General features: G+C 40.9%; 1 protein-coding gene across 10 annotated transcripts in view; it reads left to right on the top strand.

Moving 5' to 3' along the window:
- The window catches only part of LOC148878611 (putative triglyceride lipase), a 198070-nt gene that overhangs the window by 30057 nt on the left and 146993 nt on the right, over positions 1–21020 (top strand). For 8 of the 10 annotated variants that reach the window (XM_088957305.1, XM_088957282.1, XM_088957296.1 and 5 more), the window contains one exon: positions 12492–12556. The exons of the other annotated variants lie outside the window; for them this stretch is intronic. In XM_088957305.1, coding sequence (XP_088813431.1) covers positions 12492–12556 — 65 coding nt within the window. The remainder of the gene's footprint in view (positions 1–12491; positions 12557–21020) is intronic. 10 annotated transcript variants of the gene reach the window in all.

Genomic DNA, 21020 nt, shown 5'->3' with positions numbered 1-21020 from the left:
TAAGTGAATACATAACCTTAAATGGGCCTTAAGCCCATTTCGAACTGGGCTAATTTGATTAGTCACTTAAGGGGCAAATCTAAGATGGATCAGCTGATAGGATTGGGCCCAGACCCTATCCACTTAGATAGTCCAAGATCTAATATTTAGATCTTGAAGCCTCCTAATTAGATTAGGAGATGGCTGATCTAATCTGCAGATAAGATAAGGATTATCCCTTATCACTTAAAGGGACTTCTAATCCAGATATGATTTGGGTTAGCAACTCCTAATGGGATTAGGAGCTGATCCCTTTGAGATTATAAAACGAGGAGGGGGCGGCAGACTTTAGACAAGCAATCCACAGATCCTTGTCTTCAGAGCTGAGATTACTAGAAGAGAGAATTCTGCACCCTGCAAATACTCTCTTGCCGCCTCCTTCCTGCATCCGCCGCCTCCAGCAGTTCGATCTCCAATTCTTGGGAGAAATCAAGATTTGATCTTGATACCAATCTTTTGGAGAAAAGATTGGTTGGAGCTGTATTCACAAGCCACTTAGTTGATTTTTGCGAAGGGTCAAGTTCTTTTGGAAGAACACTGCTGATTCTGCTTCACCCTGCACTGCGCCATCTTCAGTGGGAGCAGATTTTGGATACTTCCTTGGGCGTGAACACCTCCATTGGGAGATACTGTTTCTCTGTATCAGGTATTATCCCTCCCTACTCCTTTTGGTTCAGATCTGGTTCAGTTTATGGTTCAAGTATGATCCTTGAAAATATGATTTTTTAAATAGGGAATTCGATTCCTAGTTGAAGGGAGAGAAAAATTTTTGAAATTCGCCCCTTATTCTGCAATCTTTGGGCGTCCATGTGATGGATTTCCTATCCCTTCAACTTCAAATTAGGAAGAATTTCATGTGGGCTGAAACTGCGAATGAAATCTGGGAACAAGCAAAGTCTACATATTCAGAATTGCGACACTATGCCAAAATTTATCAACTGCAGGCAACATCTTCTACTTGTAGACATGGGGAGAGGTGTTTATCGGTCTACAATCTGACCTAACGTATGTCTGGAAGGAGTTGGATCACTACCAGAGTGTGGATTGGAATTGTGATGAGGATGCTAAGAAGTACAAACAACTTGTCTCCCAGCAAAGGGTGTTTGCATTCTTACATGGTCTGAATCCTATGTATGAATCTATCAGGGTTTAGATTCTCAGCTCTAAGGATCTCCCTTCTGTTCAAAAAGTCTATGCTCTTGTACAATCTGAAGAAAGCATGAGAAATTTGATGAACAACCCTGGTGGGGATGCTGTTGTGTTAGTTGCAAAAGGGGGTGTATCTACTGGTATGGGATTTTCTTCCCGGAAAGGAGATGTATAGAAAAAAACAGAAGATAAGGAAAAATTGTGGTGCACTCATTGCCAAAAAGCCCGACACACCAAAGATAACTGTTGGGATCTTCATGGGAAACCAATGTGGGCTCAAGATCTGACTAAGAAGCAAGGTTCAGAGGTGAATAAGAAGTACTGACAGCAAAGTACAAAAAAACATCACATGGTCAACATGGCTAGTCGGGAGAATCAACCCCCCATTTCTACTGTGACTTAGACACATCTCACTGGACCTGACCCGAGGGAGGACATTATGAATTCCTTCCGTGACCATTTAGAGCTCTATGGTAGAGCAATTCGTCAGATGGATACTCCTCCCTCAACCTCATTTGCATATACGTCAAGTAACCCTGCCACTGCTTTCCATGTTGCTTCTCACACCCCTGACTCTCCATGGATCATTGATTCTAGAGCTTCAAAACATATGACTGGTACGTCCTCTTACTTTCAAACCTATCACCCTCTTTCTGGAAGAGACAAGGTGAGACTAGCCGATGGATAATACTCTTCCATAGCTGGTTAAGGAACTCTCTCTCTTCCTCTTGGCCTTACCCTTTCTGATGTTCTTCATGTTTCAAATTTTCCCATTAATTTGTTCTCTGTTAGTAGTGTTATTAATTCCTTGAATTGTTCAATGACTTTTTTCCCTTCTCATTGTGTGATTCAGGATTTGGCCTCGGGGAGGACGATTGGTAGGGGTCGTATGGCTGATGGACTTTACATGCTGGAGAATAAGGTTGGTATTCATGTTACATAGTCTATGAGTCAGTCCTGTAAGAAAAAAGTCTATTTATGGCATTGTCGTCTTGGTCATTTGTCTTTTGAGCCTTTGAAAGTTGTATTCCCAGAACTGTTTAAGTCAATGTCTGTTTTTGATTTTTTTTGTCAAACGTGTCTGTTGAGTAAGCATTGTAGAATTCATTTTCTTCAAAGAAATAGTAAATCTGAATCTTCGTTTCACATTGTTCATTTTGATGTGTGGGGCCCTGTTTCTTTACCATCTAAGAGTGGCTACAAGTATTTCATTACCCTCATTGATGATTATTCTAGATATATTTGGGTATTCCCGATGCGAAACAGGGAAGAAGTACCAAAAATCATTCAAGATTTCCAGCGGATGGTCTTCACTCAATTTCAAACTGAAATCCAAATTTTCCAATTAGACAATGCAAAAGAATTTTTTCATAGTGACTTCACGGAATTTTTTGCTTCGCATGGTTCCCTTCACTATAGCTCTTGTGCCCGCACACCACAACAAAATGGTGTGGCTGAACGGAAGAACCGACATCTCCTTGAAGTGGCTCGAGGTTTACTATTTCATATGAATGTTCCCAAACGGTTTTGACTTGAAGCTGTTTTTTGTTCCACTTACCTTTTAAACCGTATGCCCTTTTGTCGGTTAGAGTACAAAGCCCCACATCAACTTCTCTTTCCTAAGGCTCCCATTCTTTCTATTCCTCCTCGTGTGTTTGGCTGTCCGTGTTTTGTCCAAAATCTGTCTCCCACCCGTGGGAAATTGGATTTTCGTGCTATCCTTTGCATATTTCTTAGTTACTCCTTCACTCAAAAGGGATACCGTTGTTTTGATCCTGTTTCTCGTAAATTCTATGTCTCCATGGATTTTTCTTTCTTTGAAGATGAGCATTTTATCCTGTTTCTCCTCAGGGGGAGTGTAGGTATGAGGAGAAACTGGTTCAACTTCCCTCTCTCCTTGACCCTCCACCTTTTTGTGTTTTTTCTCGTCGTCGCAAAGGCCAACCAAATTCAAGTGCTGTAGAGAATCCGGAAGCTGTACCTCCTGTGCCACCGGACTCCTCGGGGGATGATCATACGCACTCAGGTATTTTGGCTCCCAATGATGTCCTTGAATCTATTGAAAATGATTCCTCTACTGCTAATGATCTTGACCGTCCTATTGCTCACATGAAGAATGTTAGATTGTGCACCACTAAACATCCCATTTCCAACTTTGTCTCCTATGAGAACATTTCATTCTCATTCCGTGCCTTCCTTACCTCTATTGACAGTATCTCTATCCCTAAGAATGTGGCAGAAGCTCTTTCAGTTCCTAAATGGACAAATGCCATGAGGGAAGAAATTAATGCCCTTCACAAAAATGACACATGGGAACTTGTTGATCTTCCTAAGGGAAATGTTCCAATTGGATGTAAATGGGTGTTCACAGTCAAGCATAAGGCTGATGGAACAATGGAAAGGTACAAAGCTCGCTTAGTGGCAAAGGGATTTACTTTAGTGTATGGAGTTGATTATGCAGAAACTTTTGCCCCCGTTGCCAAGACGAATTCCATTAGAGTCATTTTCTCTTTTGCGGCTAATCTGGATTGGGTTTTACAGCAACTGGACATCAAGAATGCATTCTTGAATGGTGACCTTGAAGAGGAAGTATACATGATTCAACCTCCTGGTTTTCTATTTTTAGCCCAAGGCAATGAACAGAAAGTGTGCAAGTTGAAGAAGTCCTTATACAGGCTGAAACAATCACCAAGAGCTTGGTTCAGCAGATTGCATGTGGCAGTTCAGCAGAAAGGATACAAGCAATGTCAATCAGATCACACACTGTTTGTGAAAAAAGGAGAAGGTAAAATTGCTGCTCTAATTGTATATGTGGATGACATAATTGTTACTGGTGATTGGGAGCATGAGATTCAGAAATTGAAACTTTTTCTTGTCACTCAGTTTGAAGTGAAGGATCTAGGACCTGCTACATACTTCCTTGGAAGTGAAGTTGCCCGACCAAAGAAGGGTATCTTCATTTCTCAAAGGAAATATGTACTAGATTTACTTCAGGACACTGGAAAGATGGGGGTGAAGCTAGTTGACTCTCCCATTGACCCCAACCATAAATTAGGTGACAACTCTGGTGAATCGTTCAAAGATGTGAAACAGTTTTATAGGCTTGTAGGGAGATTGTTATACCTTTCTATGACTCGCCCATACATTGCATATGCCGTTGGTGTCCTCAGTCAGTTCATGCAAGCTCCTAGGTCTTCTCATTTTGAAGCAGTAGAGAGAATCCTCCGATATCTAAAGAAGTATCCGGGTACTGGTTTGTTATTTCAAATGCACGGACATTTGAAAGTTGAAGTTTATACAGATGTAGATTGGGCTGGATCCCAAAGTGACAAAAAGTCTACCAGTGGCTACTGCATCTTTATAGGAGGGAACCTTGTTACATGGAGGAGTGAAATGCATAATGTGGTGGCTAGATCTAGTGCTGAAGCTGAATATCGTGCTATGACCCACGGGGTTGCTGAAGGCATGTGGTTAAAGAATTTGTTGGGGGAGTTGGGTTTCCTAGTGACCAAACTTGTAACTCTATTTTGTGATAACAAAGCAGTTATAAGCATTGCTGCCAATCCGGTGCTACATGATAGAACAAAGCACATCGAAGTTGACAAGCATTTTATCAGAGAGAAAGTTATTACAGGCGAAGTGTGTACCCCCTATGTCACTTCTGAGAACCAGTTTGCAGACATTTTTACAAAGGGTTTAAACCTTTCTAGACATCATGATTTTTGTGACAAGTTGGGCATGATTGATATCTATGCTCCAATTTGAGGGGGAGTGTTGACAGTTGTTTATGTATTCAGGTTTAGTACCATATGGGTACTGTTGTAATTTCTCCTCTATTTATATTGTTCGGCTGTACTAGTATAAATAATAAAATCATTATCTCGCCCCCTATGTTCTGGAGGGCTTTCAGTCTCTTGACTCACCTCTCTTCTCTCTTCTACTCTCCTCTCTTCACTTGCTCTTGCTCAACATTTGTAAAAAGGCCTCTTAAGTACTGTGGATTATATATTTTTTTCTCTTTGGGAAAATATTGTTGGGAACCAAGAATACATAGTGTTTGGAGGTCGGCTGATTGTTCCTTGAAGGCTGAATCAGGCTTCCTTCTTCTTAAAAGTGCTGCCACCGAACTTGGTTCTCACGGTTGTTAGGCCTAAATTGAGTTTGTGAGTTGCTGTGTTTGTTGTTGATTCAACTCAATCTGAGTTCTTTAAATCAGTATACTATTGGTAGCTTGCCGAAACCCTAATTGGAGTTGTTACATAATGGACTTCTCAGAAATTGAGGAGTACTATTGAATATGGACTTACTTCGGGAACTACAACTTATTCCTTGTTGGCTGTAACTACAGTTAAACTGGATAAAACCAATTATTTGGCTTGGTCACAATCCGTAAAAATTCATATTTGCAGCAGAGGGAAGTGGGGGTTTATCTCTGGGAGCAAGAAAGCTCCCCCAGTGGATGATCCCTCTTATGAGAAATGGGTGCAAGAGAATTACACAGTGATTGGGTGGCTTATGAATTCAATTCAGCCACAAATTAGTCAACATTATCTCTGGATGAATTCGGCTAAGGAAATCTGGGATAGTGTTGTGGAAACGTACTCCCAGAAACTAAATGTAGCCAGAGCCTATCAACTAAGGAGTTATGTGAAGAATTTGAGACAGGGTGAGAAATCCCTTGCAGCATATTTCTCCACCTTGAAATCTCTGTGGCAAGAAATTGATCTAATAGAGGCAGTGACATGGGATTCTCCCAATGATGCAGAGACCTACCGAAAATTAGTTGAAAGGAACTAGGTTTTTGAGTTCATAACTGGGCTAAACCCTGAATATGACATCACAAAACAAAATATTCTGTCCAAGGAAAGTGTCTCACTATCACAAGCATATGTTTTAGTCAGTAGTGAAGAAAGCAGAAGACAGGTACAAGTACAAGGAGTTGGCACTAATGCATTTGCAAATATGGGGGTTAAACCCAAAGGAGTTATAGGGGCTCCCAATGGAACTGGAAAAAAAGAGGTTGTCTGTGAGTATTGCATGAAGCCAAAGCACACCAAGGACAAGTGCTGGAAATTACATCCCGGACTTGTTCTTGCTCGATTTCAGAAGAAAAATGATGGTAGGAAGAGAGGGAGTTTAAATGCAGCCATGGGTAAAAATGTTGAAATTGAGTTTGCCTGTGCACAATTGGCAACCATGAAGGCTGAGTATGAAAAGTTTGGAAAGATGATCAGCCATATTGAAGGAGTGACCTCATCATCCAACCCTTTAGAAAATTCAGTCACCACTGCATTTGCTCACTCAGGTATAAGGGCTTTTGCTAACCATGCAACCACCTCAGGTAATCCTATGATCCCTTGGATCATAGACTCAGGTGCTTCTGATCACATGACCAATCTTTCTACTTTGTTTGTTTCATATGATTTGCTTCCTGGCCGTGACAAAGTCACCTTAGCTGATGGCTCTCTTGCCCCTATTTCTGGCAAGGGAACTGTCAAGGCTACGGACTCCTTACTCCTATCCTCCACCCTTCATGTACCTAGATTGAATACTAATTTGTTATCTGTAAGTAGCTTAACCAAATCATTGAATTGTTGTGTAACCTTCTTTTCTTCTCATTGTGTTTTTCAGGACTTGGAGTCTCGGAAGGTGATTGGGAGTGGCCATGAAGCGAATGGAATATACTTGCTTGACACTCCTGGACAATGTTGCCTTTGGATCTACCTTGTCAGAGTCTGTCAGTCGAATCATGCTGAGTCATTGTTGTTTGGGTCATTTGTCTTTTTCTGCTTTAAGTCATCTATTTCCTGAAATGTTTAAGGGAGTCAGTGTGTCCAATCTTAATTGTGAGTCTTGTCAGTTATGAAAGCACGGTAGAAACAATTACCCTTTGGGCAATTAATGATCCTCTTCTCTTTTTAATATTGTGCACTCTGATGTGTGGGGGACTTACCACTTATCTACTATGGGGGCTACAGATATTTCATCTTGTTCATTGATGACTTTTCTAGATTCACTTGGATATACCTAATGAAATATCGTGAAGAAGTTCCAAGATTTGTGAGGCAATTTCATGAATTTTTTTTAATTCAGTTTGATACCAGAATCATGATTTTCAGATCTGACAATGCCAAAGAGTATTTTGAGAAGAGTTTATCCTTGTATCTCTTTGACATGGGAGTTGTTCATCAAAGTTCCTGTGTTAGAACCCCTGAACAGAATGGAATTGCTGAAAGAAAAAATAGGCATATTATTGAAGTTGCAAGGAGCCTTTTATTTTCCTCACATGTTCCCACAAGATTTTGGGGTGATGCTGTTCTCACTGCTACCTATCTCATAAACCGTATGCCATCCAGGGCTCTAGGGTTTAAATCCCCTTTCAGTCTTCTTCATCTAGACAAGGATCTCTTCACTATTCCTCTCCGTGTGTTTGGCTGCACCTGTTATGTTCACATTCCAAGTGTTCAGAGACATAAGTTTGAACCAGAAGCCCACAAATGCATTTTTCTTGGTTATTCCCCCACACAAAAGGGTTACTGCTGTTTTGATCCAAAGACTGGCATTCGATATGTCTCCATGGATGTTACCTTTGATGAACTTTCTCCTTTTTATGGGTACTCTCAGGAAGGACATTGTCAATAGGGGGAGAGTTTGTCATAAGTGTTTGGTCTTCCTCTCCCTGTCCCAGTTGAGTTTCTTGATGGGCCCGTGTCCTCACAAAATGAATCAGGGGGGACCAATCACTTCATTTTTCTTGTCCTAGTACTTCTATTTCTTTACCTCCTCGTCCTACTCACAATCCCAAGGTGTATCAAAGGCCAAGGTCCATGAATGAGCAGGTTGTTTCTCTTGCTGCAGATGATTCTCATACACTTCCAATTGTAGATGAGACAACATGTGCTGTTTTAACCTCTTTGGAACCATCTTTCCTGGATCTTGATGTTCCTATTGTTGTTAGGAAAGGAAAACGGAAGTGCACTGCCCACTGCATTTCCAAACACCTTTCTTATGACCTATTCCTAGATCTGTGTTAGAAGCTCTTGAGATTCCAGAATGGAGAGATGCCATGCAATCTGAGATGGATGCCCTACACAAAAATGATACTTGGGAAGTGGTGGAGTTGCCTGAAGGGAAGGATCTGGTTGGTTACAAGTGGGTCTTTACCATTAAATACCGGGCTGATGGGACTATTGAGAGGTATAAGGCCAAACTGGTTGCCAACGGGTACACACAGATGTATGGGGTTGATTACTTGGAGACCTTTGCTCCAGTTGCGAAGATGACATCTGTGAGAGTTCTCTTATCTCTAGCAGCTCACTTTGATTGGCCCCTTTATCAGTTGGATGTAAAGAATGCATTTCTGAATGGTGACTTACATGAGGAAGTCTATATGTCTCTCTCTCCATGAATGTATGGAAATGAGATGCAAGGAAAGGTATGCAAATTGAAGAAATCTCTTTATGGCCTCAAACAGTCTCGTAGAGCATGGTTTGAAAATTTTAGAACAACACTTGTTAAATTTGGCGACACTCAGACACAGTCAGATCATACTCTCTTTGTGAAGAGAAGTGATTCCCTAGCAATCTATCTCATTGTGTATGTTGATGACATTGTTGTGACTGGTAATGATGCCTCAGGAATTCGTGCTCTTAAGTCTTTCCTTCGTACATAATTTGAGATTAAGGATCTAGGGGAATTGAGATACTTCCTTAGCATAGAAGTTGCTAGATCCAAGAATGGGATTTTTATCTCCCAAAGGAAGTATGTCCTTGACTTGCTTTCTAAAACTGGGAAGATGGGTGCTAGACCAGCTGTTACTCCTATTGATATGAGTCACAAACTGTCTGCTTCAGATGGGACATTGTTAGAAGACAAAAGGGTTTTTCAGAGACTTCTTGGGAAGCTTCTGTACCTGTGCATGACTCGGCTAGATATTGCATATGCTGTTAGCTATATTAGCCATTACATGCATGCACCTGGAAATACTCATATGGCAGCTGCAGAATGAGTTCTGTGTTATTTGAAAGGCTCTCTGGGAAAAGGGATTCTGTTTACCAAGCATGGACATCTGAAACTCGAAGCCTATACTGATGCTGACTAGGCTGGAAATATTGATGACAGAAGATCCACTTCAGGGTATTGCAGTCTGGTGGCTGGTAATGTTGTCTCTTGGAGGAGCAAGAAACAATCGGTTGTGGCCCGATCCTCAGCAGAAGCAGAATACAGGGCCATGGCACATGGAGTCTCTGAACTGTTGTGGCTAAGGTCATTGATGGAAGAACTTGGGATTGATTATGACAAGCCAATGATGTTGTACTGTGATAATCAGGCTGCCATCAACATTGCCCACAACCCCGTACAACATGATATAACTAAACATATTGAGGTTGATAGACACTTTATTCGAGAAAGAGTCTCTTCAGGGGAAGTGTGTCTTCCATTCATTACCTCTGAAGGACAATTGGCAGATTTCCTCACCAAAGGACTTCCCAAGGCAATGCTTCATCATGACACTGGCAAGCTGGGCATGATTGACATCTATGCTCAGCTTGAGGGGGAGTGTAGAGAAGATGGGCCGAATGGCCCATAGGTTGTTACTGTATATTATCTTTATGTTCTTCTCTGTAATGGGCCTTATTCTGGGTCCATACTCTTCTATGTTCATTTTTTGTAATTTCTTGTCCAACTAAAGACCTCTCTTGTAATTACTAAAAGATTAACTTAATAAAAGAGTATTAGAGTGTTAGAGGGAGGTTAAGTTCGAACTCCTCATCCTCTAACTCTCCTTGCCGCAGCTCTCTCTCACAAACAGTCCCATACTTCTAGGACTGTTTTTCAACTGTAACAAAGGCTGGGCTGAACCCATGTGGCTGATGTGTAGATCAATGCTTGGGTCCCACACCATACAAGGAAGCCCAACTGGGCAGCAGTTTGGAAGGCTAAGTGAGCACGTACTATTAATGGGCCAAAGCCCATTTCGAATTGGGCTGATTTGATCAGTTAAAGAAGGGGCGAATCTGAGATTAGATTAACAGATAGGATAGGGTCTTACCCTATCCACTCAGAGAGTCCAAATCTAAATACGGATTCAGATATGGAAACCTCCTAATCAGATTAGGAGAGGGCTGATGTAATCTGTAGATAAGATAAGGGTCCTTATCTCTTAAAGGGAATTCAGATCCAAATATGATTTGGATCAGCAACTCCTAATGGGATTAGGAGCTGATCCCTTTATGGTTATAATAGGAGAAGTGGGCGGCAACTATAGAAAATCACATTCAAATTAGAGAGAGATCACAACACCCAGTGAGACTGAGTTGTTTTCTCCTTGCCGCCGCCATTACTACCAGTTCGATTTCCTCTTTCTAGTAGGAACAGTCAAGATTGGATCTTGATATCAGCCTTTGGGGAAAGGTTGATCTAAAGTTGTGCTCATAGCTTCCAGCGAATTCTTGTGAAGGGTTCGGTTCGTAGGACGAACATTGATGATTCTACTCCATCCTACACTGCGCCATCTTTAGTGGGAGCAGTTTTTGGATCCTTCCTTGGGGCGTGAACACCTCCATTGGGAGATATTGTTTCTCCGTATCAGCTATATCCCTCTCTTGCTTCTGGTTTCAGATCTGGTTTGATTTATGGTTCAAGACTGATCTTTGAAAATGCAGATTTTCTAAAATAGGGAATGTGATTCCCATATGAGGGGAGAGGAAATTTTTGAAATTTTGCCCAACCTGCCTACAGGGTTCGGCCATCCATATGATGGATCTCTAATCCCTTCATGAATATCTCAAGATTGGGATGGAATTTCTTCAAACCGTTTTTAAGGAAGGGTCAGGGAAGTGAACCAAAGCAGGGGATTGAACCAGGTCTAGTTTTCACAAGGTTTGGTAGGAAAGCTTTAGGGAGACAAGTTTCTCTCTTTATAAAAGGTGTATGGATGTTGAGACTTGAAGGTAATACAGAGGATACTTACCTGGGATCAAACTCAGTCATTTAGTTGATGATGTTTGCTTTTGTTTGTATTTTCTTAGGTCTTTGATGGATGTGGGTGGCTGAGCTCAAACCCTTGAAACAGAAAACAAGAGAAAAAAAAAGGCTTAACAATCACTCCTAGGGTTCTTAGAATCTCTCTAGACTCTAGAGACTTGGGAATGACTCACAAGTCACACATGCAGAAAATAAACTCCAATATTCATTGCCCATGTTTTGCAACTTTACACACACACACACATAAATCAACTTAAAGAAAACTAAATATAGCTCTTAAACTACTTAACTAATGACACTGATTCTAAGACTCAAAATTACAATTGTGCCACTCATAAATCAACTTAAAGAAAACTAAATATAGCTCTTAAACTACTTAACCAATGACACTGAAAATTTAAACATGACTAAACTATGACTAGACAAATCAAACTAATAAGCTGGACCCCACATACAATAGTAAGACAAAAATACCCTAGGAGGCCAAATCAACCTAAACCCCAAGAATTGTCATCTTGCAAATGAGAACTTGCCAATTGGCTTTCTTCGGCCTAAAATAGGTCTTCAAAGGTCTAGAGTGATCTCCATCAGTCATATTGATGGCTGATGATGTTAGTGGGGTACTGGGGTCTTCTAGCATGGTCGATTACTTCAAGCTGTTCTTGAACCTACTTTAATCCCAAGAAATGATTTCTGCATTGATCTTGCTGTTTGGAGCTCTCGTATTGGATAGAAGAAGATGAAGGGAACACGAGGGTAGAGATAGAAGAGAAACACAACAAAAGGGTTTTGGAGAGACAACCATCGGGCCACGGGACATAAATGCCCTTGAGTATACTAAGCTTCTTCCTAAACATATGGATAAAATCCTTTCCATGGTATCATTAGGTTGTTATGAAAATCATGAATGTTGGATCTAGAGTAGGACCAATGGTGCCTGTAACTACCTCGTTTTTATACCATAACTAATCAAGATGACACAATAGCCTTCATAGATGGACTTAAAGTGGTAAAGCTAAGGTTAGGAATCCCACTTGGAAGATCTAGAGGTAGTTTAGGATTCAGCCTGCACCTTGTAGCCAAGATTCTGTGTTTATGTAACTTTTAGAATTTCTTTTCCAGATATTTTGGGTTCCCTTAAATAGAAGATTTTGTGGGGAAATTCCAACAGATTTTGAAGAAGTTGAGTTGTATATTCAAGACTAAAGATGACATTTTTCTTTCTATATTACTAGTGTACAGATTAAAAGCTTTTTCTGCAAAGCTTGACACTTTCATCTTAGAATGATTAACTGATGATAACATGTACTTGCCAGGAAATTTGCATGAGGTGCTGGTAGAATTAGAAGGCATGGGTGGTGGTGGAAAGATACATCTTGAGGTATATGGTTCTAACATGGTAACTCTGGTTGTTTCAGAATTTGTGAGGGACATGTATTTTATTAGCCTCCGTACTGTTACCGTGGTGCACCTTATTTCAAATTATATTTGTTGATAAACTTACAAGTTACAATAACTCGTTATTTGTGTATAGATGAAAATACTATTTTGTTATTGCCTTTTGCAGAAATAAAACTTTCTTTTTTGATCAGTCACTGATTCAATATATATTTGAAAAAGGAAATCTTACACTTCCTGAATCCCTTCTATACTTGTTCCCTTTTTTTGCTTTTTAAAGCTGATAATGGTTTAGTCCTAGGGCAAAAGAGAAAAAAGAGGAAGAGAAGAAGGAAATAGAAAGAAATGACGAGAGAATTCTATCTCATCTCCTAGTCGACCAGCTCTTGTTTAGATGTTTGTAAACTGTTGTAATGTGTAGAGGCCTGCGGCCTAGTAAGGGTTTTTTCTGTCTTTTCTCATTGTATTAGTTATGAGTAGACCTGTTCATGGGCCGGGAAGCCCGATGGCCTGGCCTGGCCCAGCCTGTTATTAAGTCAGGCTTCATCATAATTTTAGGCCCGCGGGCTTGGGCTTGGGCCTAAAGGATCGGGCCTGACTTGTTTTTGGGCCGGGCTCGGGCTTTCTCAAAAAGCCCAATCCGATCCCAAGCCCGACTTGGTACTATATATTAAATAATAAAAATATATTTTATTTATGCAAAAATATATTGTTCTCTTTTTTTCCAAGCAATAGTGAGATGTTTATTATTTTTGAGTTTTGAAGGTTTTTAATATAAATAAAACACATTTTTGTTGAATAAAAAAAGAAAAAAAATTCCGTTTTCAAATTTCTGGCCGGGCTCGGGCCTGAGTGTATTTTGTTGATACATATACAAAGCCCGGCCAGCCCGGCCCATGGAACAGGTCTAGTTATGAGCTGTCGCCCTAAGTATAATTACTAACTTAGGCGTTGCCAGCTACAATACTTTGAATAGATTTCTCTTTTCTCTCTTCTCTCTTCTAGTTCTATCGAACTACATGGTATCAGAGCACTGATCTGGGCGCAACCTTCTCAGATCTGGTTTTCTTTCCTTTTCTGAAAAAAGCTATTCTGATTGAAGACTCCATCATGTGCTTCTTCTGGGTGCAACTTTCAGCCCTCTTTTTTTCTTTCTTCTCTCTTGGTCGCTATACCAAGAAGAAGGGTGTGGTGGCAGCCGAATGCAGTAAAAGATATATCTAGATCTGTGGTGGCAACCGAATGCAGTAAAGTGTTTTTCTGGGTTTGTGGTGGCAGCTGAATGCATTAAAACTTGTCTTTTTCTGAGGTTTTTCTATGTGCTGTGGGTTGTGGAAGCCAGGTATGTACTGTTACATTCATAAGTAAATTTTGATCATTGTGAATGTCACAGTTCTGAGGTTATAGGGACTGGTTGTCTCCTCCTCTTCCAAACCAAAGTGTTTCAGCTAAGAATTATTGATCTACAGTGCTGTTAAACCTGTGTTTTTGGAGCCTACTTATTTTTCCGAGCAGAAAACCCTCTATATCTGATTGTTTTTTTGAAAAACAGTAGTAATATTTCTGTGGAAATGGCTATTGAGGATTCAGCAACCTTTGGCATTACTTCACAGCAAGGAAACCTAAATGGGGGAATGGACAACATGGATTTCTCTCTGTCTATTACCCCCTTTGATGGCCTGAACTATCTGGAATGGTCCAAAGGCATCAAACTTGATATTGTTAGACAGTTTTGTATGCCCTTAGCTTCAATCAAAATTGATGTACTTTATGAGTTTATTGTAAATGAATAAAAGTGCATATTTGATTCATGTTCCCTTGGTATGTTTCTATGTAATACCCTTAAACTAGACACTTATTGAGACTCGTGTTAGTTTAGAATGTTCACAGCCAGTTGGTCGGTCTGGGGAGACCTATCCTGACAAGGCTGACACTGTGGTGCCATCAAGTCGGTTGAGGTGGCTTTTCTCAGCTACCGGGGTGAGACCCCAGGCACATACAGTGTGGGATTAATTGAATCTATGAACTGGACCAGATTTCCAGTATTGCCCTGGACCTTGGAGATTGATGGGCAAAATTGGAAAGTTACACCCGACCCCTAGACTCGATTATGATACTGCACTAGGTGTCGGATCGGGCTGTCTTTGATGTGTCAATCAGTGAGATCCTTAGTGGGGGTCAAAACCTGGACATGTTGGGGCAGTCTGAGAATTCATCTGAGTGAGTGTTCATAGTGACAGGATCAGCCCCTTTGTCGGACAATGGTAATGATCGGTAATGCACTCTCTCTGGTGGAAACCAAACTGCCGGCAGTTGATTTCAATCGTTGGAATTTTGTTTTGCAAAATAAGATATATATATATATATATATATATATATATATATATTTATATATTGTATATGTACGGTTTCAAAAGATTTGCAAAAGGTTTTAATTCCCGGGATCCATGTGAGTAGAGAGTGCGGCATTGTTCCTTGCAGCCGAGAGAGAGGTCTTCTCTTGTCGGGCAGTGCTTGATCATTAAGGGCTGAGAGGTTAAGTGTAAGACCATTTAGGATAATACCTGATGGGCTAATCTTGCACTTGCCCACAGTCCCTGGGTTTTTATAAGATAGCTTGGCCCAGGGACCACTTAATGTAAGTGTTGGGCCCATAGGGTCCATGTGATGGGCTCAAGGGGGTCACTCAGTCTTTTAGTGAATTCGGCTGGGCCTTGTAATAAAGGCTGGGCCGAACCCATGTGGCTGGTGTGCAGATCAATGCTTGGGTCCCACGCCATACAAAGAAGCCCAACTGGGCAGCAGGTTGGAAACTAGTTAAACACTGAACACTTAATGGGCTAAAAGCCCATTTCGAACTGGGCTGATATGATCACCAGTTCATAGGGTGAATCTGAGATTAGTGTTAGTAAAAGGATTGGGTCTTTGACCTTATCCCCTCTAAGAGACCAAATTCAAATTAGATTTGAATCTGGTGACCTCCTGATAAGATTGGGAGTTAATTAACTTAATTTGCAGATAGGATTACGATTAACCTCTATCCAAATACTGATTTGGATTGGGATAACTCCCAAAATATTGGGAGGTTTCTTAATCAAGAAGAAAGAGGAGAAAGCCCTAGCAGAAATATCGGATTTCGAACTAAGGGGTTTGAGGAAGCAAGAAACACATCCTACAATCTGAGATCAGATCTCTCACAGACTCCAGAGAGAAGAGACAGTTCTGCTCTCTTCGTCCCTGGATTTCTCCTCCTCCAGCCATCGCCACTCCCTGTTAGAAGATTGGATCTTTGCAGCAACAGGAAGTCAAGAAATCAGTTCTTGACAATAGTCTTGCAAGAAAGACAAAAAGATTCGGTGTTCAAGGTTTCCAGAGGGTTCTTGTGAAGAATCCAGTGTGTAGGACGCACCCTGCTGGTTCTGTTCCATCCACAGCTGTGTCATCTTTAGCAGGAGCGGATCTTGGTTACTTCTTTGGGCGTGAACACCAACTTTGGGAGATATTATTTCTCCGGATCAGGTATAATCCTTCATGTTTCCTTTTGGTTCAGATCTGGTTTGTTTATGGTTCAAGTAGGATCCTTGAATAATGTATTCTAAATTTAGGGAATATGATTCCCAGTTGGAAGAAGGTAGGAAATTTTTTTGAAATTCGCCCCCCATTCCGCACCTTTCTTGGTGTCCATTAGATGGATCCTACCATTCTTTCTGTGTCAACATTACCAACACCACAAATAGGGGATGTAGAACCATTGGTTAGGGTAACATTATGTGATGTGGAGGTTTGAGAAAGGGAGGAAAACACATATGGAGTCCCAGTCATGTGATCAGAGGCTCCAAAATCAATTATCCATGGGGAAAGCTGAAGGGATGGGAGATCCATCATATGGATGGCCAAAACATGCAGGGTGGTTGGGCGAAATTTCAAAAATTTCTTTCTCCCATGCGGGAATCATATTCCCTAATTTAGAAAAACTACATTTTTGAAGGTTCGTTCTTGAAACAAACCGGACCAAATTTGAAACCAAAAGGAAGCAAGTGGGAAAGTACCTGATACGGAATAGTAGTAATTTCAGACGTAGGTGTTCACGCCCAAAGAGGTTACCAAATCCGCCTCCATTGAAGATGACATAGCGAATGTTGAGGCAGGATCAGCAAGAAGGGTTTTTCAGCAAGAACCTACGATTCTTCACCAAGAATTGTGTAAGGTTGTGTGAGCACAAATTCAGATTGTTTCTTCACCAAGAAATAATAGGTGGAGATCGAACTAGGCAGGGCAGCAAGAGCAGAGGGAGAAAATGATTGCAGAAAAGAAGTGAAGTTTCTGTAGAATTCGCCCCCTTATTTATAACCTTCCCTTGATCAGCTTCCTAATCCAATTAGGAATGAATTTCTTGATCCAAATCTGATATTTGGATCTGGACTCTCAAATGGATAAGACTTATCTTATCCAACTGTTAATCCTAATAAGATTATAAACCCAAATTCGCCCATTTAATTAAATCACTTAAGCCCAATTCGAAATGGGCCTTAGGCCCATTAATTCACACTACTCACTTTACCCTTTAAATGCTGGCTAGTTTGGCTCTCTTTGTATGGCGTTGGACCCTAGCATTGATCTACACATCAGCCACATGAGTTCAGCCTAACCTCTGCTACAAGGCTTAGCCGAATTCATTGCAAAACACAGTGAACCCCTGAGTCCATTAATATGGACTCTCAATGGGCCCAACATTTACACTAAATGGTATACCTGTGGGCAGATGTGTAGATTTGTGGGCAGATGCAAGATTAGCCCATCAGGTATAACCTCAATGGTCTTACACTTAACCTCTCAGCCCATAATGATCAAACACTGCCCGACAAGCAGTGTTGCATTCTCTACTCACATGGATCCAGGGAATTAAAACCTTTTGCAAACAATTTGTGAAACCATAATATATAAGTATATCTCTATATAAATATATTTTGCAAAACAAATTTCAACAAGTTTGAAATCAACTGCCGGCATTTTAGGTTTCCATTAGAGAGAGTGCATTCCCCGATCATTCACTTTGTCCGACAAAGGGGCTGATCCTGTCACTATGATCACCCACTCAGGTGAATTCTCGGATTGTCACAACATACCAAGGTTTTGACCCCCTCTAAGGATCTCACTGATTGGCATATCAAAGACGGTCCAATCCAACATCTAGTGCAGTACCATAATCGAGTCTAGGGGTCAGGTGTAACATTCCGGTTTTGCTCATCTATCTCCAAGGTCCAGGGCAATACTGGAAAATGGTCCGGTTTAGGGTTTCAAGAAAACCGACATTGCATGTAACTCAGGTCTCACCTCGACAGCTGAAACACGCCACCCCAACCAACTTGGCGGCACATTAGTGTCAGCCTTGGCAGGATACGTCTCCCTAGATCTATCCAACGGCTGTGAAGATTCTAAACTAACACGAGTCTCATAAGTGTCCAGTTTAAGGGTATTACACAGAAATACACCAAAATAACATGAATCAATTATGCACTTTATTCATTTACAATAAATGGTAATAAGTACATCAATCTGATTGGAACTAAGGGCATACACTTTCTAACAAAGGTTTGATGCCAGACAAGCTATACCTGAATAAGCAAGGGTGGCAGTATTCTGATGTGAAGTAGCCTGAAGGAATCTCTCATACTCATCTCTTGGGATACTCATCATCTCCTTCCCAGAAGTAGTTGTGGATGTAGAAGGTGTTGGATCAACTAGCTGATTATCACTGACTTCACTGCCATCAACAACTGCATGATTAGTCCATGTGGAGGATGGCCCATGTAGATCATAACAAAAGTTTATCGTGTGTACGTCTTTTCCACAATGTACATTTCCTAGTAGTGCTTCCTCTTCCTCTGCCACGGCCTCCCCCTGAATCACGACCTCTACCAATACCATGACTACGACCAAACATAGGGTTACCACAACCCCCTCGAACTGCATGCCCTCCTCTGTTTCCATAAGCTTTTGCTCGTGTTCCAACAAATGCTGATTTGTCAGAAGGTATGGTACTCTCTATGGGTCCAAGAGAAATCCTACGGAGACGGGCAAACACTTCCTCTAGAGTGGGTAGGGTAGATCCACCCAATATCTATGCCTATGCTCTAACAGGTTCATACTCTTATTTCAGCCCCACTAAAAATTGGGTAACATCAAGTTGCTCCCTTTGTTGTTGTTGAATTTTGACATGCGGAGTTAAGGGGTGGTAGACATTAAGTTCATTTCGAAGATTTCTCATATTGGCATAATACTCTGATGCTGCAAATTGAAGTACTCCTGATAAAGTTGATAAACTCTCGTAGTAGTATCTTGTCCAGAATAGAGTTTCTTAGCATGCTCCCATATTTTCTTTGTTGTGTTTAAGAACATGAAGTTAACACTGTTTTTAGGTTCCATACTGTTCCACAACCACGTCATGATTTGAGCATTCTCTTGCTCTCAATCTATAAAACCTGGAGATTCAGCTGTTGGTTTCTCCTCCCTTGTATGTTTTACTTTCTTCTTAGCCTTAAGAAACACTTCCACCGACTTAGCCCATGGCACATAATTTTCACCGTTGAGTTTGATGGATGTCTTCTGCACACTTAAAAAATTAGAGGAAATCATCACACTTGATTTCTTGTCACCACTGACATCTCCCATTGATGCCATCAAGATTTCAATCTACGAAACTGGTTCTGCCCTTCCAGAAAAAAAGGTTATCGGTCCAAACAGGCCAACTGTTGTTCTTTGAGTACTACACTAACGCACTCACCACCGTACAGCACCTCCCCATCCAATCACCACTATACTACCCAATCACACATTCGGCCACTTCTGTTAACATAAAAAAGTGATTTCTAATAAAACCATAACCACCATCTAAAAAAAACATCCCTCTTGAAACTGCTCAACAGAGGGTTCAAACCACCACAACCACAACCACACGACCACTTAGGCTGTGACACATGGTGACAGCAATCCAGAAACCTCCTACTAGGGCTACCACACTCCTCTTTCACCTGTAACTAGGCCACCATAACCTTAGGAACTCCTGAATAGGTTACCACAGTCCTCTGTGGATTGCCGCAGCCTTCTCACGCCCTTACTCCAGGTTGCGCAGACCAGAAAAAAAATAAAAGAAAGGGGGAAAAAGATCTGATCGAATGAAGCTGTAGTCTTCTTCTCTCCTGTTTAGCGATGCTCTGATACCATGTGATAATAGTTCAGTTGAACCAGTTTCAGAGGTAGAGAAGAGAGAAAAAGAGAGAAGGAAGAAGTGCCGAACTGAGAAGTCAAAGAGACCCTCCCAGCTGACCATATATATATATATATATGTCAAAACAAGGTACAATGTCAAATATGCCCCCACTAAAGTATGGGACATGTGACTTAACACAGTACCAAACAGACAACACATCTTAACTTATGATGAAAAGACTGAAATACCCTCTAACATGCTCCATGCCATTCCACAACCATGCCATAATCTGTGCATCCTCTTGTTTCCACCAACTATACCCTTGAGATTCAGTTGAGGGTTTTCATCTTTCACATGTTTTACTTTCTTCTTGGCTCTAAGAAAAACTTCCACCGACTTGGCCCATGGCACATAATTCTCATCATTTAGTTTGATAGATGTCATTTGTACATTCAGGTGGTTAGGGGGAATGATTACACTTGATTTATGTTCACTACTCTCTTCTACCGTTGCCATGGGTTTGAGAAAATAAAATCCTTCAATCACCAATACCATGCCATACTACACTACTAGAGGTCAGTTGTTTCTGGAACACCTACTGTCACAGGTTTCAGCAGCAAGATTCACAGTTTTCACACACATTCAGCACCAAAAAGAAAGAGGGAAATCACTTTTACACATACCTGTTCATTGACACTACTAATAGGGTTAAATTCCACTGCATAACTAACAAACCAGCAAATCACCACACTAAAACTGAACTGTCCACTAACCAGTTTCTAGAAACCCACTGAAAAAACCACTTCAGCAACCATTGGAGACATGATTACTGTTGAAGACTAATCAGTTTTATGGTGGTTTTCTGAGTAAATGTTTTATGTTAGTTGTTACATAAGAGGTGGAGACCACAATAGTTATATGAATCCAAATTTTATTATGTTTTTGAGTCTTGTATATGCTATTTTATGTTTTTCCGCCCTATAAGGGCATAATCATCTTTGTACTGCTCTATTATTTTTAGTATAAATAATAAATGAAGGGGGCGGCCAGATTATTGCTCTCTTCTTTTCAAGATCTCTTCTTCTCCTTCTCTCTTCCTTCTCTCTTCAAGAAACTACATTTTCTATTCATATTATTGAATTCAGCAGATTTCTATTTGGTATCAAAGCAAGGTTAGGGTTCTTGAACCATTCTCATGCAGCCCTAGATCGGCCGATTGCATGAAGTAATAAAGGGC

Source organism: Nelumbo lutea, chromosome 1, assembly GCF_056320005.1.
Source record: "Nelumbo lutea isolate HS-2025 chromosome 1, American lotus-T2T, whole genome shotgun sequence".
NCBI classification, from domain to species: Eukaryota; Viridiplantae; Streptophyta; class Magnoliopsida; order Proteales; family Nelumbonaceae; genus Nelumbo; species Nelumbo lutea.
Note: the sequence above shows the minus strand (reverse complement) of the source record. Positions and strands in the feature narration are given on the sequence as shown.